General features: G+C 41.4%; 1 protein-coding gene across 3 annotated transcripts in view; it reads right to left on the bottom strand.

Annotated features, from left to right (window-relative positions):
• Positions 1-14,337, bottom strand: part of TFEC (transcription factor EC) — a 122,542-nt gene that overhangs the window by 32,135 nt on the left and 76,070 nt on the right. Inside the window, exons 1-2 of one of the 3 annotated variants that reach the window (XM_081929021.1) lie at positions 1,005-1,279; positions 262-507 (exon numbers count right to left, since the gene is read on the bottom strand). In XM_081929021.1, the coding sequence (XP_081785147.1) occupies positions 262-507; positions 1,005-1,037 (279 nt within the window). In that variant the 5' untranslated portion in view covers positions 1,038-1,279. Of the gene's footprint in view, positions 1-261; positions 508-1,004; positions 1,280-14,337 lie in introns of those variants that run through there. The other 2 variants (XM_081929020.1, XM_081929022.1) reach the window with 2 other exon arrangements.

Below are 14,337 nucleotides of genomic sequence, written 5' to 3'. Positions count from 1 at the left end.
CCCCTTAACACATCAGAGAGCAAACATCTCTTTAAGCAATGCTTTGTGATTGATTATAAAAGGACTGTTGACAATGGTGCAAATGCACAGTGATGACATGGAATTCCAGATCTCACTCAACAAATGTAGTTTAACTCAGACATATTTAGGTGTAGCAATGCTGAACAAATGGGAGACCTTTCCCCCATCTTGTAAGCTCCATCTAATTTGGCAAACCAACATTCAAGAGGCCTTAGACTGTTTCACAGCTCTATGACATACCGCATTTTCTTGTTCTCCTCCAAGACTTAATAACTTGGTCACTGGACTCCCAGGAGTGCTGATGTTGGTCGGAGGCATATGCCCACTCCTTAATATGGGCATAGCTGCTGAAGAATGGATTGAATGGGAATGAGATGACAGGCTTTGGCCAGACAGCTTTGCATCCAGCGTTAGGTACTGCTTCACTTGATGCCTCTGAGATTGCTGAACGTGATACCTAGATGGATTGTCCAAGTGGGTCTGGACCTATGGAAGAAAAGAAAACAATGAAGTACAATTTCTCTTAGATTAGGCTCGAGGACCTTTAATAGTTGTGAGCAACTAAATTGGAAACTGGCTGACACTGTGACCTACAAGCTATACAAGATCTATGTCTGCTAAGTTATACAGAAACACGGTAGTTTAACTGGACAATGCTACTTCCATAAGCAAACAGAGAACCCCAGCCTTCAAGAAATCCATTCAATCTTCTCTGCTCCCCAAATTAATTATACAGTTAATTCTCCAGCCACAGAAACAATCATCTCAGGAAAGAATGCAATTTCAAGAACGCAGAGTAACCTCAGCGTACCTTTGAACATTGTTTTTACACCAAGTTTGAGTTGAAACCCCTGCCTAATGTGTACAAAGATCACTGCATAATCTGCCAATAGAGACTTCCATTAGATACAAACTACATCATTGCTCTTCATTAGTAAAATGAGAAACAGCACCCAAACTAGCACTTATTTTCAATAGCTCACCTGATAGTAAGAGCAATCTGTCAGATGAGGCATTTTTAAGTTCGGCACTATCAAATAATCCAAAAACAGTGCAGTAGATTATCCCTGACCAACCTCAATGTGGTATTCTCGATGCTCCTGTTAAGGACTGATAAAGCTTTCAAGCAGCCAGAGAGACCTTATAAATTAAGTGGTCATGCCGAAATCAGCTAATTGTGTCAGAGCAGGCCATCCTTTGATTGTCCTGATTGACAGCCACTACTTCAAACAACTCCCATCTCAGATCCTTGCCACATTCCTACAATTTACCCACTACAGGGATACTGAGTACACAAATATGTACTGTCACATTCACCCTCTGGCTTTCTTGCAATATTATAGTATGACTAATGACAAATTTCATCTAATAGGTTTTCTTCAAATGACCCTTAAGACTTAAAAAACAGTGTTACAGCTCTCGTTTTGTTTTCTTTCCACTTAAACTATCACAGTTCAAAACAGTTGTGCTTATATTCCACAAATTTTGTAAAAGGCAAAAGATTTATACGATCTTAAAAGAGTTGCATAAGAGTATACATTTTTATACACATCATAATGTTTTGGAATTAATTGTAGCGTACAATTCTACTTCCATTCTAAATTAGCCAAAAGTTATTTCAACCAAATTAATTTTCAAGGAAATTTGATTCAAAGGATCAGTCTCAGGCACCCACTGCTGTCACCACAGTACATTATTTATGTACCTTGTCCATCTTGCTATTCTTACTTTCAGTCATTACCAAACATTATAATTTATAAACAAGGTTAACCTAATCTTGTCTGAAATGCCTTTAGTGAGTCTTCCCAAGTCCATTATCCCCTAATCTTTATTCCATGAATCCTCCACAGCAAAAATAAAAGTATGTCCACTTATGGCATAGAAAACAAGTTTGCAAGCCTTATCTAAGATTACACTGTTTCTCAATCAAACCAAAATTGACACTGGTTTCAACCCAACCAGTCCTATACATGTATACCCATAAGTAAGCCCCACTGAATTCGGAGGGATTTACTTCCAGGAAAGTGTATATAGGACTGCAGCCTTGACTTCCCTTTTCTTTTAGTAGGACAGCTAAGTTGGCATTTGAACTCAATTAAGTACTTAACTTTGCATGGCCATGTCATTACTGAAACTGGGTCATAATTTGAATCCAAGCCTTTAGTTCTCAAGCACAACAGTTTATCTATCCATCTGAACTACCTCAAATCAATGAAACCAAAACTGTATGCATTTATCAAAACTGAAGAAAACACTCACATGTGATGGGGTGTGTGGGTGTGTGGGTGGGTGTAACATTCTACAGTGAAACTCAGATCCAGACCATTATGATCTCTTTATTTTTCAGAGCCACCACATGCGGTTCAGAGATCACAGCTAAATGTCAGAAACATGTGCAACCAATCCTCTGCATGTTTGCACATTCACTGTCTCAAATGGAGGCTCCTTCCCTAGTCAGTGTGCAGCTTTAATCTTTGCCTTTTGGGTACTATATTTGTCTTGACGTAACAGACGTAAATTACTGTTAAACTTTTGCAACATCTCCTGCCTGCATGTTTTCAGTTTCAAATTTTCTGTAAGTCTCTTGCACTGTTAGGACTTTTCCTCCTTTATATAACCAAAAAGAACTACAAATGTGTTAATATACATAAGAATCAGAATCTTTGCCAAAAAGCTGGCAATTTGTACAATGAAGACTTCCCATTTCAAACTAAGGGAAAGCAGCACACATCTGACAAGCAGCTAACCTCTTCAAAACATTTGGTTGATCTGTTAAGTTCCTGCTTGTTACAAGCAGCACAGCAACTAAATATAAAATATGGGAAGTTTTTGACGTCATCTGGCTCACCAGAACTAGAGCTATGTATGCTTTGCGAAAAGGATGAGAAACTTGTGTACCATCATCCTTGGCCATTGTTCGTACTGCCTGGGGCTAATGGAAGAGTCCATCAAAATCTGGAAAGCCACATGTTGCCCATCTGTGTGGTACAATGATAAACTACAGTGGTACCTTGGGTTACAGACGCTTCAGGTTACAGACTCCGCTAACCCAGAAATAGTACCTCAGGTTAAGAACTTTGTTTCAGGATGAGAGCAAGAATCGCCTGGCGGCAGCAGGAAACCCCATTAGCTAAAGTGGTACCTCAGGTTAAGAACAGTTTCAGGTTAAGAACAGACCTCCAGAACGAATTAAGTTCTTAACCCGAGGTACCACTGTAATTGCATTCAACAGCAACATTTGATTTCCCACAATATGTGACTTTGAGGCTTGTGCAGGACCAGGCTGGAGTTTGACTTTTTCATTCCAAGTAGGTGTGCAAGGAACTGTGAGAACTGTACAGACTTTGCCGCTTGTGGGAAGCACAAATTCTGAATGTGGACCTTAAGGATCTTCCAGGCACTTACATAATGAAAGTCATGCAGGAACAAGCTAAAGCACCACCCAGTCTATCATCCTGGCCAACCAGATGCCTCTGGGGGCCCTGTGAGACATATACACAACAACACTTTCCTCCCTTGAGATTCCCAGCAGCTGGTATTCAGAGGCCTACTGCCTGCAGCCACAAAAGTAATACATGTGGTTAGGAGACACTGATAGACTTATCCTCCAATATTTTGCCTCATCCTCTTTTAATGCCATCCAAATTCATGACCATCACTAGATGGCTTAGCTAACTTATGACTAAGTAGCTATTCTTGCATAATGCTGGTGATGTGGGGAATTGCTAGGTGACCAATTCAGAACCAAATTCACTCTGAATGGAGGCAGGCACTGGCACTGCTGGGCCTTTTCTGACTTTTAGTATCTATTGGTTTAAATTACTACAATGGTACCTCAGTTTTTGAACGTAATCTGTTTGGGAAGTCCATTTGAGTTCTAAAACGTTCAAAGACCGAAAACTGAAAGTGGAAGCCTCATAATGGAAGCCTCAATACAGAAAACTCAAAACGGAAGCTGCTTTTCCTGTTTGACTTCTGAGGTGCATTCGAAAACCAAGGCATTTACTTCCGGGTTTTTGGCGTTCAAGTTCTGAAATGTTCGACTACAGAGGTGTTCGAAAACCAAGGTACCACTGTATTCTGTTTATGTGTATGTGGTTTTATTGTTGTGTTTTTAATGCCAACTCTGTAGAATCATAGAATCACACAATTGTATGCGCTCTACGTGGGGCTACCTTTGAAGGTGACTCGGAAACTACAACTAATCCAGAATGCGGCAGCTAGACTGGTGACTGGGGGCGGCCGCCGAGACCACATAACACCGGTCTTGAAAGACCTACATTGGCTCCCAGTACGTTTCCGAGCACAATTCAAAGTGCTGGTGCTGACCTTTAAAGCCCTAAACGGCATCGGCCCAGTATACCTGAAGGAGCGTCTCCACCCCCATCGTTCAGCCCGGACACTGAGGTCCAGCGCCGAGGGCCTTCTGGCGGTTCCCTCATTGCAAGAAGCAAAGCTACAGGGTACCAGGCAGAGGGCCTTCTAGGTAGTGGCGCCTGCCCTGTGGAACGCCCTCCCATCAGATGTCAAAGAGATAAATAACTACCTGACATTCAGAAGACATCTTAAGGCAGCCCTGTTCAGGGAAGTTTTTAATCTGTTATATTTTAGTGTATTTTTTGTTTCTATGGAAGCCGCCCAGAGTGGCTGGGGAAACCCAGCCAGATGGGCGGGGTACAAATAATAAATTATTATTATTATTATTATTATTATTATTATTATTATTATTATTATAGAGTTGGAAGGGACCCTGAGGGTCATCTAGTGCAATGCAGGAATTTGCATTGTACACCTTTCATTGTATGAAAATATGTTAAATAAGTAAAACCTAAAGGAGGTGGTAATAAAACCTTCTCAACCTAAAGAGAATAGATAGTTCTCTCTTGCATACCCTCCAATATTTCTCCAATGAAAACAGGGACGTTTCCATAATGATAATTATACTACTAATTTCGCACATCTTACTAGGTTGCCCCAGCCACTCTGGGCAGCTTCCAACTTATATAAAAACATAATAAAACATTAAAAAAACAAAACATCCCTACACAGCATTGCCTTCAGACAGCTTGGGGGTCAGATAACGCCAACATTTCTCCAACAAAAATAGGGACATCCTAAGGAAAAGTGGGACATTCCAGGATCAAATCAGAAACTGGGATGGCTTCTCTAAATCTGGGACGTCCCTGGAAAATAGAGACACTTGGAGGATCTGCTATTCTGAGGAACTTATACTAAATGTTAGAAAATGCTGCTTACAGCACCATGTCAACTCACGTGATCTGACTATAAATTTTATAGCTGATTTTTTATATATAAAAAACCCGTAATACTTTCTTTTCTCAAATCTTTACTCTGAAGATAGAACTTCCTTTATATTCATCTCAATGAAGAGCAATTACCGAAGAACACATCTTGTCCTGAAGAAAAGTTACTATGTGAAGAAGCTTTGAAGTTAAAACAAAACACTCATGTGACATTAAATATAGTCTTTTACATTCAATTTAACCTTTTGACATCATACTCTTCAACAAATTTTGAACAAAGGGAAGCAGATTCAAGCAATAACTATTTTCATGGTTTCCCCCACATGCCACCCCTTTTTACTACATAGGCCACTCAAAATGTATTATTGAGCTGTCTATTTTAATACCAACATCCTAAAAATAGTCTGCATCTGTAAATGTGTGTGTATGTGCAAGAGGAGAGACACACACAGAAAGAGAGAGATTCTTTATCTATCATAGCTGTCAGGCATCATTAAACCTTCGTCTATTATAGCTCAAGCAAGGAGAGCTATCTTTAGATGTCAAAATCCGTACAGTGCTGCTGTAAGACCAATAAGCCAGCACAAAAAGCCAGGGTAATGATGAAATAGATAAAGCGTTGGACTTGGACAGGGCAACCTGGGTTCAAATTCTGCTTGGGTTTACTAGATGGCCTTGGGCCAGCTACTGTTTCTAAGCCTAACCCATTCATTTTTGCATTGCACTGGCCTTCAATCATACCCCAGAAAGGAGAAAACAAAATAAAGGAGCATTCAGCTATGATTTACTCAGAGTAGACCCATTGAAATTAAGGGACCAAACTTAGTCACATTTACTCTGAGTAAAACCTAGCTGAATGCCACACTTAATGCATCAGCACATAATTAAACTGCATGCTGACAAGGTCACAAAGGCAGCACAAAACAGTCAAGAACATTACAGCGGTATCCTAAAAGTCTGAGAAAATGAAAAGATATACAGTGGTACCTCGGGTTACATACGCTTCAGGTTACATACGCTTCAGGTTACAGACTTCGCTAACCCAGAAATAGTACCTCGGGTTAAGAACTTTGCTTCAGGATGAAATCGCGCAGCGGCAGCGGGAGGCCCCATTAGCTAAGTGGTGCTTCAGGTTAAGAACAGCTTCAGGCTAAGAATTAAGTACTTAACCAGAGGTACCACTGTACAGGAAGCTCCAATGGTTGTTTTTTTGAGATATCTGCTATTAGATCAAAATATGGCCTCTTGTTTAGCCATAGCTGGTTCCAAACCCTCAATATGATAACCCTAGACAAACTGGTATTCTAAGCCTTTAGTGAATTTTAAACATACCTGAGAACTTGCTAACTGTAACTGCTAGCTTATGCATTAAAAGGAATTGCTAAAGTAACGATCCCCTATCTTGTTCAGATGAACTCGCCTCTACAAGGCACAATAATCCCTTGAAAGTCAAGGCCATTCCATTGTATCCTGACTTTCTACCTGCCCATCTTACACATATTCCTAGCACACCTGATGAGTTGTACCAAAGTGTATAGCCAGAAGGCAAGAAACGGGTCATGTAGATGCTGATCTATATGGTGATGGCAATGTATACACCGACTCGATACATTTAGGAGTAATGGGTAAGGCATACTGTAAGATACATATTAGATGACTAATTGGATAGAAGACAATTTATAGGAGACTAATGGAAGATTTGAGAGCCAGTGAAGGGCCACGACTGAGGAGATCCAAGTTCAGTTACCCCCATTCAGCCTCCTCACTTGGTAAAAGGTAAAGGTAAAGGGACCCCTGATCATTAGGTCCAGTCGTGGCCGACTCTGGGGTTGTGGCGCTCATCTCGCTTTATTGGCCGAGGGAGCCGGCATACAGCTTCCGGGTCATGTGGCCAGCATGACTAAGCCACTTCTAGCAAACCAGAGCAGCGCACGGAAACGCCGTTTACCTTCCCGCCGGGACGGTTGATGTGCTTTCGAACTGCTAGGTTGGCAGGAGCAGGAACCAAGCAATGGGAGCTCACCCCGTCGCGGGGATTCGAACCACCAACCTTCTGATCAGCAAGTCCTAGGCTCTGTGGTTTAACCCACAGTCCCACCAACCACAATCTCTCAAACTAATCTAGCTCATAGGGTTGATATGCAAATAAAATGGGAGGAGGAGAACCATGAATTGTTATCCTGCACTTCCCTGAAGGAAGTGCAGGATGAAAATGTAATAAACAACCATTACCAGAAAGCTGTTCTTAAATATGTACTCACTGGTATAAACAATCTGATAGTTTGTAATTTCCATGTAGGCCTCCCTGATAGAGATAAATATCATTACTGTGATAACTTGAATGGGACTACACAAAAGATGGAAATGCCATCATAAAGCAAGCAATAAGATTGTGTGCCTTATACTAACTACATTATAATGAGGCAACGAGGAGATCGGATTTATGGTAAAGAGATGGGTTGAATGACACAGCAGTTGTTTCCCTTCGGCTGGAAAACCCCCCACAAAATTAACACACAGCAAAACACTAAGAAAGGGATCTTGATGTTAAAAATACATATTTGAAATTGCGGCTTCCCACAAATCCCACTAAACTACAAGCCAGCTAACTGAAAAAATGAAAAGAATCAGTTGGTTTATTTTCAGGCATGTTTTTTTTAAAAAAAAAATTCTAAAGTTTCATTTCTGCTTCAAATCACTTCATTCTATAAAGCAGCAACAAAAGAGCAATTTGAAAGCAGAGCTTTTATCTGAAGTGACTCAAAGCAACGTGAAAAACAATAAAAACCTCAAGCACACTAACTTCACAAAGATCAATGTCCATAATACCATTAGGCCTCTTTGGGGATGAAGGTTTGTGGATTACAGCCCTATATTTAGTAGATGCCTACACTACTCGACAAATTTGTAGCAGTTTTAATTGCCACAGCTTCCTCCAAATAATCTTTGAAATTGTAGCCTGGTGACACTGCTACAACTATTCTGTTCAAAGTCCCCAAACTACAATTCCAAGGGGTCCACTGTGAAGAGTGGATGATATCAAACTTGAAAGTCTACAGCTTGGGATATTCCTCCTTTTGCAGATATAAAAGCAAGTATTCTTTATTTATCTTCCTTTGAAGCAGGAGTCCTAATCTAGATATTTTCTTCTTTAAGGTTTGCAGGAGTATGTATTGTATAATCCATTGACAACCAACCATGCTTAGTGGGCATGGAATATGGGTTGACTACAGTATTGGGGTAGGAGCCATAAATAGAATGAATTACCTCGAAAGAGTGGGACGCGGGTGGCACTGTGGGTTAAAGCCTCAGCGCCTAGGGCTTGCCGATCGAAAGGTCGGCGGTTCGAATCCCCGCGGCGGGGTGCGCTCCCGCTGCTCGGTCCCAGCGCCTGCCAACCTAGCAGTTCGAAAGCACCCTCGGGTGCAAGTAGATAAATAGGGACCGCTTTCTAGCGGGAAGGTAAACGGCGTTTCCGTGTGCAGCTCTGGCTCGCCAGAGCAGCGATGTCACGCTGGCCACGTGACCCGGAAGTGTCTTCGGACAGCGCTGGCCCCTGGCCTCTTGAGTGAGATGGGCGCACAACCCCAGAGTCTGGCAAGACTGGCTCGTACGGGCAGGGGTACCTTTACCTTTACCTTGAAAGAAGACATAGCTGGCTGAACATGAGAAATCAGTCCTGCAACATTTTGTTTCAGGTCCCACTTGTTTACATTACAATCACTTTATATCTCATACTTCCATCTGAAGTACTTTGGCCTGGAAGATTTTATAGACAGCAGAGAGGACAATATTCCTATGGCACACAATAGCACAACTACCATGGGGCAGAACAATAGCCCTCCAAGTCAACTTTCTAGAAAGGCCATGCAGAAAGGAGTAGAAAAGTTCTCCATCCCATATGATACCTTGGTTAATAGTATCAGAAGCTACCAAAACATCCCAGAGAATCTGCAGGGCCACATTATGCCTCTCCTTGTCCCATGGTAGATTATCCACCAGGTTCTCCAAGGCAATTTGGGTACCAAACCCAGACCTGAAGTGAGACTGAAATGGATGCTGATCATCAGTATTTCCTACACCCTCAGCTCACTTAGCCACACAGCTGCCCGTTGCACAGGTGGTGAGAGAGCCTGAATGTGGAAGCCTTGTTCCATGCCTTTATCCTTTTGCTGAGCCAGAGCATGGATATATGTAACTACAGTGGTACATCAGGTTACAGATGCTTCAGGTTACAGATGCTTCAGGTTACAGATGCTTCAGGTTACAGACTCCGCTAACCCAGAAATAGTACCTCAGGTTAAGAACTTTGCTTCAGGATGAGAACAGAAATCACACAGCGGCGGTGTGGCGGCGGTGTGAGGCTCCATTAACTAATGTGGTGCTTCAGGTTAAGAACAGTTTCAGGTTAAGAACGAACCTCCAGAACGAATTAAGTTCTTAACCTGAGGTACCACTGTACAGTACCACTGACATGTCATAAATGTTCTAACACTTCTTTCCATTTGGATTTTTTACTTTCTATACCACAGGTGCTAAAGATTCCTTGTCTGGTAAGCTAGCCGCAATGGGAAGGTTTGTGCTAGTTGCCTTTGCCTGAACATCCAAAAGATTAAAGTGTGGATAGGGCAAGAGCTCATATGCAAGTCCCACCCCCAATGTCCCCAGCTGTTCTTCAAATCTTTGGTCAATTAGCATGAAGAGAGTTTTTCACCTGAACATTGCGTGAGGGGATGCACGAGAACTTGCATGCAATGTCAAGATCAATTCTCTATCTCAGATTAAAGCTTGAAACATAGGGCAAATGCATTTATGCACTTCTTAAAATGGGGGGGGGGAGGGAGAAAATTAGTATTCTTAGAACATCTACCTTTGTAGGTTAACAAAATATCACGAAACTAGCATTATATCATGGAATAAATGCCCAAGCAAAAACAGAAAACTACATTTATCGAAAAAACTATTTGGATATAAATTTTGATCTATGTCCATAGTTCACCATACGCTAGAAAAGTGAAGGTTCAATCCTATGCAGAGTGACCTGGGAGTAAGCCCCACCGAACTTAATTGAATTTACTCTGAGGAGATCTTTACAGGACTACACTGTGCATAGGAAGAGGAAACCCTTATTATAAACAAAAATGCCAGAAATAGCAACGCAAATTAAAAAAACATAGATCCTAAAATAAGCTGAGTATAAATTCCACAGAATTTACCAACCTTATACGAAACCAGCCTTCATGAAAAATACACACGTTTATGAGTAATCATTAAAGATATATACACATCCTTTGCCAACGTGGTGCCCTCCAACTGTTTTGGACTACAACTCTCACCAATCCCAAGAGCAGCAGCGGCACTCAAAGATTTTACTACATCATTTCTCAAAAAAGAGGCAACAGAATGCCAAGGTTTTTTGTATTTCTTAAAGTGGACTTGCATAAACTGATTTTGTTCATGCCACTTAACTGACAGCCAGAAGCCACGATACCTCAGCAACTTGGTTACCTACCCGCATTTATTGGATTTGAGCAATTTAAATAATCGCCCCTGTAAAACAGCACCACCTCGCAGACTCCTGTTGCCAGAATGAAAGCAGCTTGCTAATGACAAGTGAGCAAGGAACAGGGCATTAAATATTTGACAATGAATAATGTATGGCTAATTAGTTTGTGTAAATCTGGAGAGAGAAGAAAAGGAGAAGTAGCAGACGGAGGTAACTTCCTGAACTCTGGCTGGAATTTTGGATAAAGAAGAAGAAGTGACACAGCACTTTCAAGGGGAGGAAACTTCTCCAGTTACCAACAGAAGAAAGGATGGTGAATTAACCCCAAATGTAAAGGCATGAATGCACATGTTATTGCTTTTATTTATTTGTCCGTTCACTGTGTATTGATTTATTTTCACACAACTGCAGCATTTGATTTGCAAATCCTTCGCAATCCCTTTCTTCCACTTTCCCCCTTTATCCCATCCATTCATATGCAACCACAGCCCAGCACATGCCCACACAAAGGCATTTTTTAATCGCCCAGTTACATTATTTGTTTGGTAACAGTACATTGTAGAAGAAAGGACCAAAACTTTTAATCTGATCTATGCTGAATTATAGAGGGACGCGGGTGGCAGTGTGGGTTAAACCACAGAGCCTAGGACTTGCCAATCAGAAGGTTGGCGGTTTGAATCCCCGTGACGGGATGAGCTCCTGTTGCTTGGTCCCTGCTCCTGCCAACTTAGCAGTTCGAAAGCACGTCAAAGTGCAAGTAGATAAATAGGTACCGCTCCAGCGGGAAGGAAAACGGCGTTTCCGTGTGCTGCTCTGGTTCACCAGAAGTGGCTTGGTCATGCTGGCAACATGACCCAGAAGCTGTACGCCGGCTCCTTCGGCCAATAAAGCGAGATGAGCGTCGCAACCCCAGAGTCGGTCACGACTGGACCTAATGTTTGGGGTCCCTTTACCTTTTTTATGCTGAATTATGCTTTTGAATTATGTTGCTGGGGGAGACTCTTGAGAGTCCCATGGACTGCAAGAAGATCAAACCTATCCATTCTGAAGGAAATCAGCCCTGAGTGCTCACTGGAAGGACAGATCCTGAAGCTGAGACTCCAATACTTTGGCCACCTCATGAGAAGAGAAGACTCCCTGGAAAAGACCCTGATGTTGGGAAAGATGGAGGGCACAAGGAGAAGGGGACGACAGAGGATGAGATGGTTGGACAGTGTTCTCGAAGCTACCAGCATGAGTTTGACCAAACTGCGGGAGGCAGTGGAAGACAGGAGTGCCTGGCGTGCTCTGGTCCATGGGGTCACGAAGAGTCGGACACGACTAAATGACTAAACAAACAACAACATTGCTGAATTAGCTTCTTGTGTATAAGAACGAAAAAATAGATCTATTGCATATTACCAGCACAATTCAGTTAGGGCTCATGTACACATTTTCCCCTGGGAGAACCTGCAGTTTAGCGCTGGATTGGAACACATGGCAAATGGCAATCGGGTTTTCTCCAGCTAGGGTTTTCATCAGCTAGGACATGCTACATAGGCATGACTAAGGTTCCAACTAGTTCCTACTCAGCTCTGGAAGGAACCACATCCAGAGAGCGGAGGGGAGTTTCGTCTAAAGACTAGGCATGTTTGTTAAAGAGACAGACCAAACACACTGCATCTGCCACCAAGGATTTTACCTCTGTCTATGAGCAGTAGGCCTGCCAACTTGAATAAAATATTGGGGAGGGCTGGTAAGCCACATTCCACATAATTGATCACAAGACGTAGTGCACATGCACACCAATTGAATGGCAATCCTCATCGATTTTAGGAGGGGCCTAAAAGGATGTAAGAAATTGTATTTTAACTGCCCTCACTGGGGAAAATAACTCCCTACCAGATGAAAGCAAGATTTAACAGGGAAGAAGGTTCCCAGATACAATGCTGACCTAGGTTCAAAGAGATGTGGGTTCAAGTTCTCGCTCTGGCACAAAATTTACCAGTTCACTGTACTCAAGTCATCAGGTCTCTTTTATACTAACTGAGGATAAAATAAGATCATCCTTATACCACCCTGCGGTCCTTGGAATAAGTCTGAGATACAAATATAGATAGATGAGTAATGCATAGTACTCTGTTCTGATCACAAGAGCTTAAAATATGGTACAAAGTGATATGTCCCAAAAGATAAAAGAAATTTCACTACTATGAACTTCAACATTTCCATTGTTACTTGAAGTTCTGCCTCTCCTGTGTTAGAAACTGAAATTTCACATGTGACAAATTAACATTTCAGTCTCCAGGCTACCTAAACTTAACTTACATTTTCAATTCCTGCAGCACGACTTTCATGTTAACGACTGAAGTTTCATTTTCACTTCCAAAGGTTCTGCTCACATTGCTGTAGACATTATTTTTCTTCCCCTTCACAAAAAACCATTTTAGTGCTGTTGATTTGACATTTGTGTTTGACAAGAGAGCGAATAGATTGAGATGAACTCTCACACCCAAACACTTCGCCTTTTGCCTGAAGAAAGCCTTCATAACCTCAAACAAAAAGAATAGTATAAATGGAAAATGGCTGAGCCACTTTAGATTTGTAACTGGCCTGATCATATCTCCTAGAAAATCTTTCCTGATCCCCATTTTGAAAAGGAAGTAGCAAGGGGGGAATAGAAAGTTACCATTCTTCACAGTTGTTATGTTTCATTGATTTCTAAGCATGCAAAACTGTGACTTGCTGTTGAATGCGCTGCAAAAGACAAAAATGCATATCGACAGATAAACTAGAGATTCCTCAGAAATTCCTCCATTTGAATTTATCCTGAGATTTTGGGATTTTAAATTACAGGTGTTATTTATTGAACTGTGCCAAAGGATTAAAAATCCAATAATATAATCCGCTTTTTATTTTCAGGCTTTGTGCACATGCAGTTTCTCACTGCTTTCAGTTCCTCCTGTTCAGTTGCATCTTTTAATTTTGTCCAGTGTGCAGATGTACATTTGTGCATTGATAAAACCCTTCAAGGAAAACACAAACTTCATCCAGTGATGCGCATGGTTGCATCAAGAGGTTTATTTTGGGAAGAGTTTCACCAGTGTGAGGAAACACTTCAGCACAAAGGTAATTTTGAAGGAGGAAATAGATGTGAATGAATGGAGGACCTAAAAATTTCAAAGTTCTGCATTTTAAATCGGAAGAAAGGCATCTTAGAATATGGACCAAGTCAACTTACAAAACAACAGTGTAATGTAAGTGGAAAATCTATTAATCTCTTGTAAAAAGTAAGTCAATTACATTAATATCTTGTGTTCAGGTCATACCTGGTAGTGCAGGTAGCTTAAATGACAGACTGAATGTGTAAGAAAATAATCAAAGCAGAGTTCATGAGCAGAATTTAGGAAAGAGAGAGTGGACACATGTAACTGCCACGTCAACTACGTAAATCATGCGAATTGGCAGCATTCAAAAAAATTGATGTCCATTCATCATAAAAGAGATCATTATAATGGTATCAGAAATATAGCATATTCGCAAGCACTGATAGTTCCTGGTTGATAC

This window comes from Podarcis melisellensis (assembly GCF_964234715.1).
Source record: "Podarcis melisellensis genome assembly, chromosome: 10".
NCBI lineage: Eukaryota > Metazoa > Chordata > Lepidosauria > Squamata > Lacertidae > Podarcis > Podarcis melisellensis.
This window is presented reverse-complemented; position numbering and strand designations above follow the sequence as displayed.